The 12441-nt window shown below is 60.9% G+C and overlaps 1 protein-coding gene and 1 long non-coding RNA gene across 4 annotated transcripts; one reads left to right on the top strand and one right to left on the bottom strand.

The window, feature by feature from the left end:
- Window positions 1–350: 350 nt before the first annotated feature.
- On the bottom strand, window positions 351–1607 carry LOC306813608. Of its 3 annotated transcripts, XR_013777004.1 has the most exons (7): window positions 1503–1607; window positions 1363–1452; window positions 1313–1332; window positions 1263–1282; window positions 1003–1082; window positions 823–952; window positions 351–752 (listed from the first exon to the last, which is right to left on the bottom strand). It is a non-coding gene; the product is annotated as an uncharacterized lncRNA (long non-coding RNA). The 3 variants fall into 3 exon arrangements; XR_013777006.1 differs by having other exon boundaries at window positions 823–982; window positions 1053–1082; window positions 1363–1600; XR_013777005.1 differs by lacking the exon at window positions 1003–1082 and having other exon boundaries at window positions 351–742; window positions 923–972; window positions 1263–1332; window positions 1363–1600.
- Window positions 1608–2051: 444 nt separating this feature from the next.
- LOC306813600 (keratin, type II cytoskeletal 8-like) lies at window positions 2052–9678 on the top strand. Its single transcript, XM_079329116.1, has 9 exons — window positions 2052–3140; window positions 3836–4044; window positions 4672–4732; window positions 4834–4929; window positions 5009–5173; window positions 6696–6821; window positions 7207–7427; window positions 8396–8451; window positions 8542–9678. Exons 1-9 carry the CDS (start codon window positions 2808–2810, stop codon window positions 8730–8732), a joined length of 1458 nt encoding a protein of 485 aa, XP_079185242.1. The 5' UTR covers window positions 2052–2807; the 3' UTR covers window positions 8733–9678.
- The last annotated feature ends 2763 nt before the right edge of the window (window positions 9679–12441 follow it).

Genomic DNA, 12441 nt, shown 5'->3' with positions numbered 1-12441 from the left:
AGCAGGATCCTAAAGCCAGGATCCCAAACCCAGATCCCAAAGCAGGATCCCAAACCCAGATCCCAAAGCTGGATCCCAAACCCGGATCCCAAAGCCAGGATCCCAAACCCAGATCCCAAACCCAGATCCCAAAGCCAGGATCCCAAAGCAGGATCCCAAACCCAGATCCCAAAGCAGGATCCCCAAGCAGGATCCCAAACCCAGATCCCAAAGCCAGGATCCCAAAGCAGGATCCCAAACCCGGATCCCAAAGCAGGATCCCAAAGCCAGGATCCCAAAGCAGGATCCCAAACCCAGATCCCAAAGCCAGGATCCCAAAGCAGGATCTCAAACCCAGATCCCAAAGTTCCGACTCCAGGCCGCAGGTGCCGCACCCTCCCCGTGCCCAGCGTGTGCCGCCCTCGTGCCGGGCAAGTCTGGGCTGGAGGCACCAACGGAGCTGCCACGGCTTGGACTGGCACCTGTCAGACCCACCCGCACACCTGAGCACACCTGAACTCACCTAAACTCACCTGAACTCACCTGTGAACACCTGAGCACACCTGAACTCACCTGCACACACCTGAACATATCTGAACTCACCTGAACACACCTGAACTCACCTGTGAACACCTGAGCACACCTGCACACACCTGCACACACCTGAACATACCTGAACTCATCTACAGACACCTGAACTCACCTGTGAACACCTGCACACACCTGAACATACCTGAGAACACCTGAACTCACCTGAACACACCTGAACTCACCTGCACACACGTGAACACATCTGAACTCACCTGTACACACCTGCACACACCTGAATCTGCTTGAACATACCTGCACACACCTGAACTCACCTGTACACACCTGAACACACCTGCACACACCTGAACACACCTGAACTCACCTGAACACTCCTTCACACACCTGCACACACCTGAACATATCTGAACTCACCTGTGAACACCTGAGCATACCTGAACACACCTGAACATACCTGAACTCATCTACAGACACCTGAACTCACCTGTGAACATCTGCACACACCTGCACACACCTGAACATACCTGAGAACACCTGAACTCACCTGAACACACCTGAACCCACCTGCACACACGTGAACACATCTGAACTCACCTGTACACACCTGAACCCACCTGCACACACCTGAACACACCTGAATCTGCTTGAACACACCTGCACACACCTGATCTCACCTGTACACACCTGAACACACCTGCACACACCTGCACACACCTGAATCTGCTTGAGCACACCTGAACACACCTGAACTCACCTGCACACACCTGCACACACCTGCACACACCTGAACACACCTGAACTCACCTGAATCTGCTTGAACACACGTGCACACACCTGAACACACCTGAACCTGCTTGAACACACCTGAACTCACCTGCACTCACCTGAACACACCTGCACACACCTGCACACACCTGAACACACCTGAATCTGCTTGAACACACCTGAACTCACCTGTACACACCTGAACACACCTGAACTCACCTGAACACACCTGAACTCACCTGAACTCACCTGCACACACCTGAACTCACCTGTACACACCTGAACTCACCTGCACACACCTGAACTCACCCGAATCTGGGACAGGGTTTGGGGTTTTGGGGTTGGGAAACAGAGTTTGGGACACAGTTTTGGGGTGTAATTTGGGGACAGGGCTGGGGATCTTGGATCTGGGGACATGGGCTGAGGACACAGTTTGGTGGCCCACCAACTTATGGGGCCAGGGGACATGGGGATGTCAGCTGGGACAGGGGGTGGGGTCAGGGATTGGGGACATTCCATGGGAACATAGTTTGGGATCCTAGGGTGGGGACATGGGCCGGGACAAAGACTGGGGGACAGGGGATGGGGGAATAGTTTGGGGTCACAGATTGTTGTTGTGGTGCTGGGGACACAGGGTGGTGACATTGGTCTGGAGACTCAGACCGGGGAACCAGCTGGGGACGTGGGCTCGGGTCAGGGGTTGGGGACCGAGACTGGGGGACCCGGAATGGGGTGGAGACTTGATGATGTGGAGTGGGGGGACTCAGACCGGGAGACCCAGGTGCGGGGACACGGTGAGGACAGGGCTGGGGACACTCCCTGTGGACACTCACTGGGTCTTCTCCTTCAGGAGGGGACGCGGAAGGGGGCGGAGAGCACCGGGACCCGCATTTTGGGGTAAGTGCACCCCCGCGCCCCCCACCCGCCCTGATCCCGGCGATCCCGCAGATCCCGTGCCCCGAAGGGGTTAATGCTCCGGTCCCTCCCCTCGCTTCTCCTCCCCCGGCTCTGGGATAAACCCGAGAACCCAACCGGGAAGGCGCCCGGAACTCGCCCGGCCGCTCCGCCCGGCCCGGCCCGGCCCGCGGTGCCCCGACCCGTCCGGCCGGTCCTGCCGGGCTGGAGCTGCTGCCCCGAGCGCGGCCTTCGGCCTCGTCCTGCTCAGCCTCTCCAGCCTCTAACAGCTTATTCCAGCGTCCTCATCCTCCGCAGCCTCTCCAGCCTCTTCCCACCGTCCTCATCCTCCTCAGCTGAGGACCTTCTCCAAACCTCTTCCAAACTTCCTCCAACCTCCTCATTCTCCTTCCCAACCTTCTCCATCCTCCCTGCAGCCTCTTCCAACGCTCCCTGACCTTCTTCATCAACTCTCCAACCTCTTTCCAAACTCCCTCCTACCTCCTTTCCCAACTTCCAACCTGCTCCCGGTGTTTCTCCTTCTCTACCCGACCTGCTCTCCCACCTCCCGAGCGCTTCCCAGGCTCTCTCCCGCCTCTCCCCTCCTCTCTCCCGGCCCGATGTCGGTGTCCATTCCCCGGCAGCCGCTCCGGAGCAGCTCGGCCGTGCCGGCTCGTTCCTTCTCGTCTCGCTCCTTCACGGCCGGCCCGGCGCTGAGGATGAGCACGGCCCCGGCCTTCGGCCCCTACGGGGGGCTCCGGGGGGGCTCCGGGGGGCTCGGGGGTCCCTCCTGGCTCCCGGCGGCGGGCGGGGGCATCACGGCCGTCACCATCAACCGGAGCCTCCTGGCGCCGCTGGACGTGGCCGTGGATCCCGAGCTGCAGGAGCTGCGCCGGGAGGAGAAGGAGCAGATCAAGACCCTCAACGATAAATTCGCCGCCTTCATCGACAAGGTGGGGATGGGGGGGACCTGAACAGGGTTGGGACCACCCTGCGGTGGATTCTGGGACCTCCTGGGACATCCTGGGACACTCGGGGACATTGAGACCCTCCTTGGGACCTCCTGAACATCTCTGGGGACTTGCTGTGCCCTTGGGGACATTGATACCTTCTCTGGGACCCTCTGAGTCTCAGCTGGGGCATCCCAAGCACCTCTGGGGACCTCCTGATACCCTTGGGGACACTGAGAAGCCCTTCCAGGTACCCCTGGATCAGCTGGGACCTCCTGAGCACCTTTGGGGGACTGAGATCCTTAGGGATACCCTGAGCCCCTCCTGACTCCCCCCAAGGACACACAGACTCCAGCTTGCCCTGGGACTGCAAATCTCCACCCTGCCCCCATCCATCCACTTCATGCCCACCCGGCCCAACCCATTCTCCCAGGGGTGATTTTGGGGTTCTGCCTCTCTCTTCCCCCTTTCCCCTCAGGTGTGATTTGGGGGTGGAGGTTATTTTGGGGTGATTTTCAGGTATGGGGGTGCCCCTGACCCTGTTTTCCCCCAAGTGTGATTTTGGGGTGATTTTAGTGTGTGTGGGGGGTTATTTTGGGGTGATTTTAAGGTGATTCTGGGGGTGTGGGAGTGCTCCTGACTCCCAGGTGAGATTTTTGTGGTGATTCTGGTTTTGGGGCGCCGTTCCCCCCCCACAGGTGCGGTTCCTGGAGCAGCAGAACAAACTCCTGGAGACCAAGTGGGGTCTCCTGCGGGCGCAGCCCCCCCCCCGCAGCAGCCTGGGGGGGCTCCTGGAGGGCTACGCGGGGACCCTGCGGCGGCAGCTCGAGGGGCTGGGGCAGGAGCGGCAGCGGCTGCGCGCGGAGCTCGGCCACGTCCGCGGGCTGGTCGAGGAGTTCAAGGCCAAGTCAGTGTCCCTGAGCATCCCCCAAACCCCCTGGGTACCCCCATGTTCTCCCCAGACCCCTCCACAGCCCCCCCAAATCATCCTATGGGTCCCCCTGGGGCTACGCCTACTGCTGACCCCGCCCGGGCCACACCTGCAGCCTGCTGGAGGAATTCAGGGCTGTGTCTGTGTCCCCAAGTGTTCCCCCACACACCCCTGTGCGCCCTCAGCCCCATGTCCCCCTGTCCCCACGGCCCTCGATGTCCCCACCATGTCCCTGGGTCTCCCTGTATCCCCATGTCCAAATCCTCTCTATGTCCCCACACCCTCCCATCGCCGTGTCACTTTGTCCCTCTGTCCCCACCTCCCCATGTCCTCCCACCCCTTATGTCCCTATATCCTCCCGTCCCCGTGTTCCCACATCACCCATCCTCATATCCCTCCCTGTCCCAATGTCCCCATACACCCAAGTTCTCCCTGTCTCCATGTCCCCATCCCTACTGTCTCCATATCCCTGTCCCCATGTCCCCCATTCTCAAGTGCCCACATCCTCCCAACTCCCATCCCCATATTCCCCCTGTCCCCACGTCCCCCATCCCCATTTCTCTGTGTGCCCCTGTCCCCCCATCCTTGTGTCCCCCTGCCCAGGTACGAGGAGGAGATCAACCACCGCACAGAGAAGGAGAACGAGTTTGTCCTGCTCAAAAAGGTGGGGGGACCCCAACACCGAGGGGGAACCCTAAAACCAAGGGGTTGCTGTGGGGTCCCTGGGGGGGCTGGGAACAGCAGGGTGACGAGCTGTTCCCCCAGGATGTGGACGAAGCCTACATGTCCAAGGTGGAGCTGGAATCTCGCCTGGAGAGCCTCACGGATGAGATCAACTTCCTGCGGCAGCTCTACGAGGAGGTTTGGGGGTGCCTGGATTTGGGGGTGCCTGGATTTGGGGAGGGGTTCCCCCGCTAAATCCGCCCCCCCCCGCGCCCAGGAGCTGCAGGAGCTGCGGGCGCAGGTGTCGGACACGGCCGTGGTGGTGTCCATGGACAACAGCCGGCAGCTGGACATGGCCGGGGTGCTGGCGGACGTGCGGGCGCAGTACGAGGACATCGCCGGCCGCAGCCGCGCCGAGGCCGAAGGCCTCTACCAGATCAAGGTCAGGAGAGCCCCCCCTGCTGCCCTCCAAGCCTGCCTCCTCTTCATCTTCCTCCCCGCTCCCTAAATCTTTATCTTCCTCCTCCTCTCCGCCTGCTCCTCAAACCTTCATCTTCCTCTTCTCCGCAGTCCTTCCCTGCTCCTCCATCCTTCCTCCTCCTCCCTGACCCACCTTTTTCCTCCTCCCTGACACTTCCTCCTCCTCCCTGCTCCCTAAAACTTCCTCCTCCTCTACCACATCCTGAGCCTTCATTGTCCTCCCTGCCTCATCCTCTTCCTTCTTCCTAATTCTCCTCATTCCTGCCCTGAGCCTTCCTCCTCCTCCCTCCTTCTCAAGCCTTCATCCTCTTCCTTGCTCCTCAATCCTACTTCTTGTTCCCAAGCCTTCTACTCGTCCTCCCTGCCCTGTCCTCCTCCTCCCTGTGCCTCAATCTTCCTGCTTGTCCTCCTCCCCCCTGACCCTTCCTCCCCTTCCTTGCTGCATCTTCATCCTCCTCCTGCTTACTGAAACTTCCCTCTCCTCCTCCTCCTCTCTGCCCCAAATCCTTCCTCCTCTTCCTCTTCCTCCCTGCCCTGGAGGGAGCAGCTGTTGCGTGGGAGAAATTCTGGCTCAAAACCCAACTGGAGCTGCCACATCCCAGCCTGGAGCATTCCCCCCAGCGTGGGCTCACCCCAGTCCTGGGGCACTGCAGGGCAGGGAGGGGCACCCATCTCCATTCCTGGTGCACATCCCAGTGCCAGAACTTCCCAGGCTCTTCCATCCCCCGTTTTGGGATGCTGATGGAAAGTGGGGGGGGGCCTCATCCCAATGGGATGCCAGATTCAAGCCCAATTGGACCCACCAGATCCCAGTGAGAGCCACCACATCCCAATTGGATCACCTATCCCAGCATTGCTGCAACCTGGCTCTTTCATCTGAATTTGTGAGGTGCTTGTAGAAAAGTGAGGTTCCCCCATCCCACCAAGACCCTGACTCTAAACCAGACCCACAGTATCCCAATGGATCATCCCAACTGGAGCATCCTTCCTGGCATGGCCACATCCCAGCTCTTTCCTCCCCAGTCTTGGTGTATTGGGGAAGAGAAGGGTCCCCTCATCTCCATCCCCTTGAGATCCCAAATCCCAGTTGGAACATCCTTCTTGACACAGGCAAATCTCAGCTCACCCATCCCAAATTCTGGGATGTGGGAGGGAAAAGAGGGGTCCTTCCAATCTCCATTCCCCCCAGACCCCAGTTCCAAACCCAGCTGGACCCACCAAATTCCAACTGGAGCTAGAGCATCCCTCCTGCATCCACTGCATCACAGCTCTTCCCTTCCAATTTTTGGGGTGCTGGTGAAAAAACAGGGTCCCCCCATCTCCATCCCCCCATGATTCCAGCCCCAAAACCCAACTGGACCTACCACATCCCATCCTGGACTATTCCTCCAAGTTTGGCCGCATCCCAGGCTTTTCCCCCCAGTTTTGGGGTGCTGGTGGGTTTGGGGGTGCCCCGCATTCCCAGCCCTGTCTGGTGTCTCCAGTATGAAGAGCTGAAGACGGCAGCAGGGAAACAGGGAGATGACCTGCGCCAGACCCGCAGCCAGATCCAGGAGCTGAACCGGCGCATCCAGCGCATCCAGGCAGAGATTGAGGCTCTGAAAAATCAGGTTTGGGCTCCAACCTGCATAGACATTCGGAGGGATACTGCCTGCCCCTCCTCCACACATCTCCCAGCACCCCTGGGAACCCCCCCCCACCCCGGTGCCTTCCTGAGGATCCCTTGGGACTTCATTTGGGAAATGGGGGGAGAGAGTGATGGCTCGGAGATGGGGGGAATTTTGGGGGGCTGGGAATGCTGGTGGGGGGGGGGATAGTGGGGTATGAGGGGTGTTGGGGACTGAGGAATACTGGGACACAGACAGTGGACCACAGAGAACAACAGGACATGGGACATGGGGACACTGAAGGGGTGACAGATATTGGGGTACTGGGGACGTTGGGTCACAGGGACCCCGGATTGGGGGATCCTGGGCTCAGTGTCCTGTCCCACAGCGCTCGGGGCTGGAGGCAGCAGTGGCAGAGGCCGAGGAGCGCGGGGAGCTGGCACTGAGGGACGCCCGGGCCAAGCTGGGGGGGCTGGAGGGGGCCCTGAGCCAGGCCAAGCAGGACCTGGCCCGGCAGCTCCGTGAGTACCAGGAGCTCATGAACGTCAAGCTGGCCCTGGACATCGAGATTGCGACCTACAGGAAGCTGCTGGAGGGAGAGGAGAGCAGGTGGGACCCCCCCCATCCCAAATCCCAGATCCCACGGGCATCCCACATCCCATATACTGCATTCCACATCCCATAACCTCTGGGCATCCATATCTCACACCCGGTGTCCCATGCTCCATCCCATATCCCATGGGCATCCCATGTACCATGCCCTTCATCCTGGATACCATGAACCTCCCATATTCCATGTCCCATATTCCTATATTCCATATTCCATGGGCATCCCACATTCCATACCCCATAACCCGTGGGCATCCCATATCCCATGGGCATCCCATATCCCGTGGGTATCCCATATCCTCCATCCCATATCCCGTGGGTATCCCATATCCCCCATTCCATATCTCCCATCCCATATCCCGTGGGTATCCCATATCCTCCATCCCATATCTCCCATCCCATATCCCGTGGGTATCCTGTATCCTCCATCCCATATCCCGTGGGCATCCCATATCCCGTGGGTATCCCATATCCCCCATCCCATATCTCCCATCCCATATCCCGTGGGTATCCTGTATCCTCCATCCCATATCCCGTGGGCATCCCATATCCCGTGGGTATCCCATATCCTCCATCCCATATCTCCCATCCCATATCCCGTGGGTATCCCATATCCTCCATCCCATATCTCCCATCCCATATCCCGTGGGTATCCCATATCCCCCATTCCATATACTGTGGGTATCCCATGTCCTCCATCCCATATCCCCCATCCCATATCCCGTGGGTACCCCATATCCTCCATCCCATATCCCATGGGCATCCCATATCCCACAGACATTCCCTGTCCCATGTCTCATATTCCATGAACATCCCAAATCCCCTTCACCTGACCACATCCCTTATTCCTCTCCCCCCAAAAAACACTTGGTTTGGGGGCCCCCCTCCAACCCCCCCACTTCAGCCATGTCCCTTAAATCCCCCCCCATCACTGATCCTGTTTGGGGGACCCCCCAACACTCCCCCAGGCTGGAGGCTGCTGTGCAGAACCTGAGCATCCACACCAAGGCTTCGGGGTACCTGGGTGAGTTTGGGGGGGTCCCAGGAACGCCCACCCCTCTTTTGGGCACCCCCCGTGTGCCCCCCCTTCACAGCTGCTCCCTCTTCCCCGCAGGTGGATTCGGGGGAGGCTTTGGGAGTTTCGGGGGGGCGTTTGGGGGGGCCATGGTGAGCTCAGGGTACTCGGTGCCCCCCCCGCCCCCCGAGGGCCCGGCCCCGCCCAAATCCCGCGCCATCGTCATCAAGAAGATCGAGACCCGCGACGGGAAACTCGTGTCCGAGTCTTCCGACGTCCTGGAAAGCTGAGCCCCCTTTCCTGGGGGACCCCCATTCCCTGGCTTGGCCAGCTGAGCTGAGCCCCCCCTTTCCTGAGCAGCCCCTCGATCCTGACCTGCTGAGGCCCCCCTGGGTATCCCCCATGTCCACACAAACCCACCCCCTCCTTTCCCGGGGGATCCCCCATGTTCCCTGCCCCCCCAGGGTGTCCCCCTAAGTCCCTCCTTTCCTGAGAGGGGGTCCCCATGTCCAGCCCAGCTGAGCCCCCCCTTTCCATCCTGAGATGTCCCTCCATGTCCTGGAGAGATCTGGGGTACCCCCATGATCTGACCTGCTGAGCCCCCCCAGCCCCCCTTTTCCTTCCCAGGACATCTCCCCAAGTCCAGGCCAGCTGAGCGCCCCCATTTTCCTGGGGGTCTCTCTGTCCTGGAGGGTCCCTCATGTCCAGCCCAACAGAGGCCCCCTAGGCCTCCCCTCTCAGGGTGTCCCACATATCCTCTCAAGCTGAACCCCATTTTCTGGGGTGGGGGATCAGGACCTTCTAAATCCCCCCCCAATCCCCTCTTTCCTGCTTTTGGGGGTCCCCCCAAGTCCAGGCCACCTGAGCTCCCTTTCCTGGGGGGTCCTGTCCATGTCCTGGGGGCCTCTTGGGAGGGATCCCCCTTGTCCAGGCCAGCTGAGCCCATTCTCTTCCTGGGAAAGGTCCCCCCATTGCCGTGGGGGTCCCCCAGGTTCTGACCTGCTGAGCCCCCCCTCCTTGGAGTGTCCCCCTCCATCCTGGCCCCTCCCTGGGGGTCCCCAGCTCCGGACAGGACACCAGGCACCCTCCCCTGATAACCTGAGCCAGTGCTCCCCCAGTGTCCCCTGGAGGGCTCCCACCCCCTCCCCATCCCCTCTCAGACTTTGGGGTGGTTCCTGGGGGCTCTGGGCCTCCCCCGGGGCTCTGCTCGCTGCTGGAATAAAACCTTGGAACTTCGGGAGTGTCGGCAGTTGCTGGGGGGAGGGGTGTGTGCCCCGCTTTGGGATGTTGGGGCTCATCCCAGGCTATCTGCAGTGCCAGGACAATCTTGGGATGCTCAGATCTGTCTGGGGGTGGTGGGACCCATCTCGGCATGCCTGGGACTGTTTTGGGGTTCCTGAATCTTTCTTGGGGCACTGGGACAAATCTTGGTATTCCCAGATCAGTTTTGGGGTGTCTGGGCCTGTTTAGGGGTTTTAGAATCCGTTTTGGGGTGTCAGGACCCATCTGTGACTGCCAGGACCAATCTTGGGGTGCCTGGCTCCTTTCCTGAGTGCCAGGACCAGTTTTGGGGTGCCAGGACCCATCCCAGGGTGCCAATACCCGTTTGGGGTTGCCTGGCTCTCTCCCAGGTGCCAGAACCCATTTCTGGGTGCCTGGGTTTGTTTTGGGGTGCCAGGCCCAACCTGGCCTGTCAATATCTGCCTGGGGGTCCCTCCTGGGGTGTCAGAACCCAGGACTTGTTTTGGGATACCAATTCCTGTTTTGGGGTGCCTGGGTCCTTTTTTGGATGCCCAGACCAGTTTTAGGGTGTCTGCCCTCATCCTGGGCTGCCTGGCACCGTTTTGTCCTACCAGAACCCATCCCACAATGGCAGGGTCCGTTTTGGGGTGCCAAGGTCCCTTCTGGGGTTCCAGGACCCCCAGGTTCCAGGATCTTGAGTGCCAGGGTGTGTTTGGGGGGAGTTGTTTCCCTCAGGGGGTGCCTGGGTCTGTTTTGGGGTTCCCAGATCCCCTCTGGGATGCCAGAACCAATTCCAGAATATGAGGATCAGTTTGGGGGTACAGGCTCCCACCCTGGGGCATCAGCGCCGTGTTTGGGGTGCCCGGGTCTGTTTTGGGGTGCCAGGACCATTTTGGGATGCAGGAATTTGCTTTGGGGTGCCTGGTTCCTTCCTGGGCTCTCATCCTGGGGTGCCAGGGTCTGTTTTGGGGTGCCCATGTCCCTCCAGGGAAGTTTGTGGGGTTTGCTCTCGGGGTGCTACCGCACCCCAAAACCCCTGGGTGCCTTCTGGGGTCCCCAGGAGCAGCAGGGAGGGGTGGCAGGGGGCTAGTTTGGGGGTCCCAGCGCCCCCAGTTGCTTTGGGGGTGTCGGGGTTGTGCCCTGGGGTGTCTGGGTTGGTGGCAGAGATTTGGGGGCTCGGAGCCGTTTTGGGGTGCAGAGGGACTTTTGGGCGTTTGGGGCTGGGGAGGACTGAGGGGGGATTTGGGGGGTCCCTCCATGGGTTCGGGGGGCTGGGAGTGTCCACAGGGTCTGGAGGTGTTGCAGGTTTTGGGGTGTCCCCGCCCAGTTCCCTCCGCGGGCGGGGGGTGACACCTGATGCCTGTAATTAGGAGAGGATCAATTAATTAATGCACTAATTAATTAAGGAGTTGGGGAGGGGCTGCAGTACTGAGCGCCCTCAGCTCTGCCCAGTTCGCACCCCGGGAGTTTTGGGGACCCTTCCCAGATTTCCCCAGTTAAGGGGGGATCCCAAATCTGGGAGGGGTTCCCTCAGACCCACCGCGGGCCCCGCCAAATTCAGGGAGTCCCTGAGCCCCTCGGGGGCCCCTGCGCTTTTTGGGGGCCTTGAGGGTAAAGGGGGGTGTCCGGTCGGGGGGGGGGGGGGATGACTCAGCCCCCCCTTAAGAAAGGGGGTGACAGCAGCGGTGCCCCCCCTGCGGGTAAAATCGGGGTCCCCTCCCTGCACTCCCTTTTCTGTCCCCCCATTTCATCTCCCCCACTCTGCCCAGTTTCGGGGGGTCTCCCCAGGGTCCCCCCCTGCTTTTGGGGGGCGGGTTTGGGGGCTCGCAGGGTTCTTTGATGGGGAGGGGTTGGAGGGGTTCGGGGTCGCCCCCGCAGCCCTTCAGAGCCCTCCCGCCGCGGTGATTTTGGGGTTCGCGGACGCTGGAGGGCGGCAGAGGAGCGGGAATGGACCCGCGGGAGGGAGGGGCAGGATTTGGGGCCCCAAACTCGGAAACTCTTTCGGCGGAGGGGAGGATGAATCGGGAATGGGGGGTCCCCGCCAGACCCGGCTCCACTGAGAATTTGGAAGGGTGGGGGGGGATCTGATGGGTTTAGGGGGGTCAGGAGTGGGTCTGGGGGAGTCTGAGGGTGGGTCTGGAGGCTCCTGGGCGGGTCAGAGGGTGGGTTTGGGGCTGGGGGCGAGCTGGAGGTCTGGGGGTGTCTGCGGTAGTCGAGAAGTAGATAGAGAGTGGGGGGCTCTTGGGGGCTGGGGGTGGGATCGGGGGGGCTCAGGGGTTTGGCTGCCGGGGGATCTGAATGGTTCTGGGGGGGAGTCGAGCCCCAAGGACCCTCCTGGTTGGGAATTGGGAATCGCGGAGACCCTGCAGGGAAACTGAGGAAGGGAATGTTTGTGGGGGGAGCTCGGTGGGACCGCGATGTCACCTCGTGTCACACTCAGTGACGTCTGCACCCGGGGGGTGGGAGAGGACCCCCCCTCCCACACCCCCCCTCAGTGCCAGCACCCCCTGCTCTCTTCGCCCCCTTCCCCATGGAGGGGACCCCAAGTTCGGAGGGGGGTCTTTGGGGGGCGGGAGATCTCTCCCCACCGCGCTGGGACATTTCAGGGGGACTTCGAGGGTCCCGGGGGGATTTGGGGTCATTCCCCCCATCACCCAAACCTCCCCGCACTGGAGCTGGTGGTGCCCGGGGAGGGAAACTGAGACACGGGGACATCTCGGGGACCCCTCCCCCCGCAGGATTTGACCCCGAACCCAC

The sequence above is a fragment of the Erithacus rubecula genome (genome assembly GCF_903797595.1).
Source record: "Erithacus rubecula genome assembly, chromosome: 31".
NCBI classification, from domain to species: domain Eukaryota; kingdom Metazoa; phylum Chordata; class Aves; order Passeriformes; family Muscicapidae; genus Erithacus; species Erithacus rubecula.
This window is presented reverse-complemented; position numbering and strand designations above follow the sequence as displayed.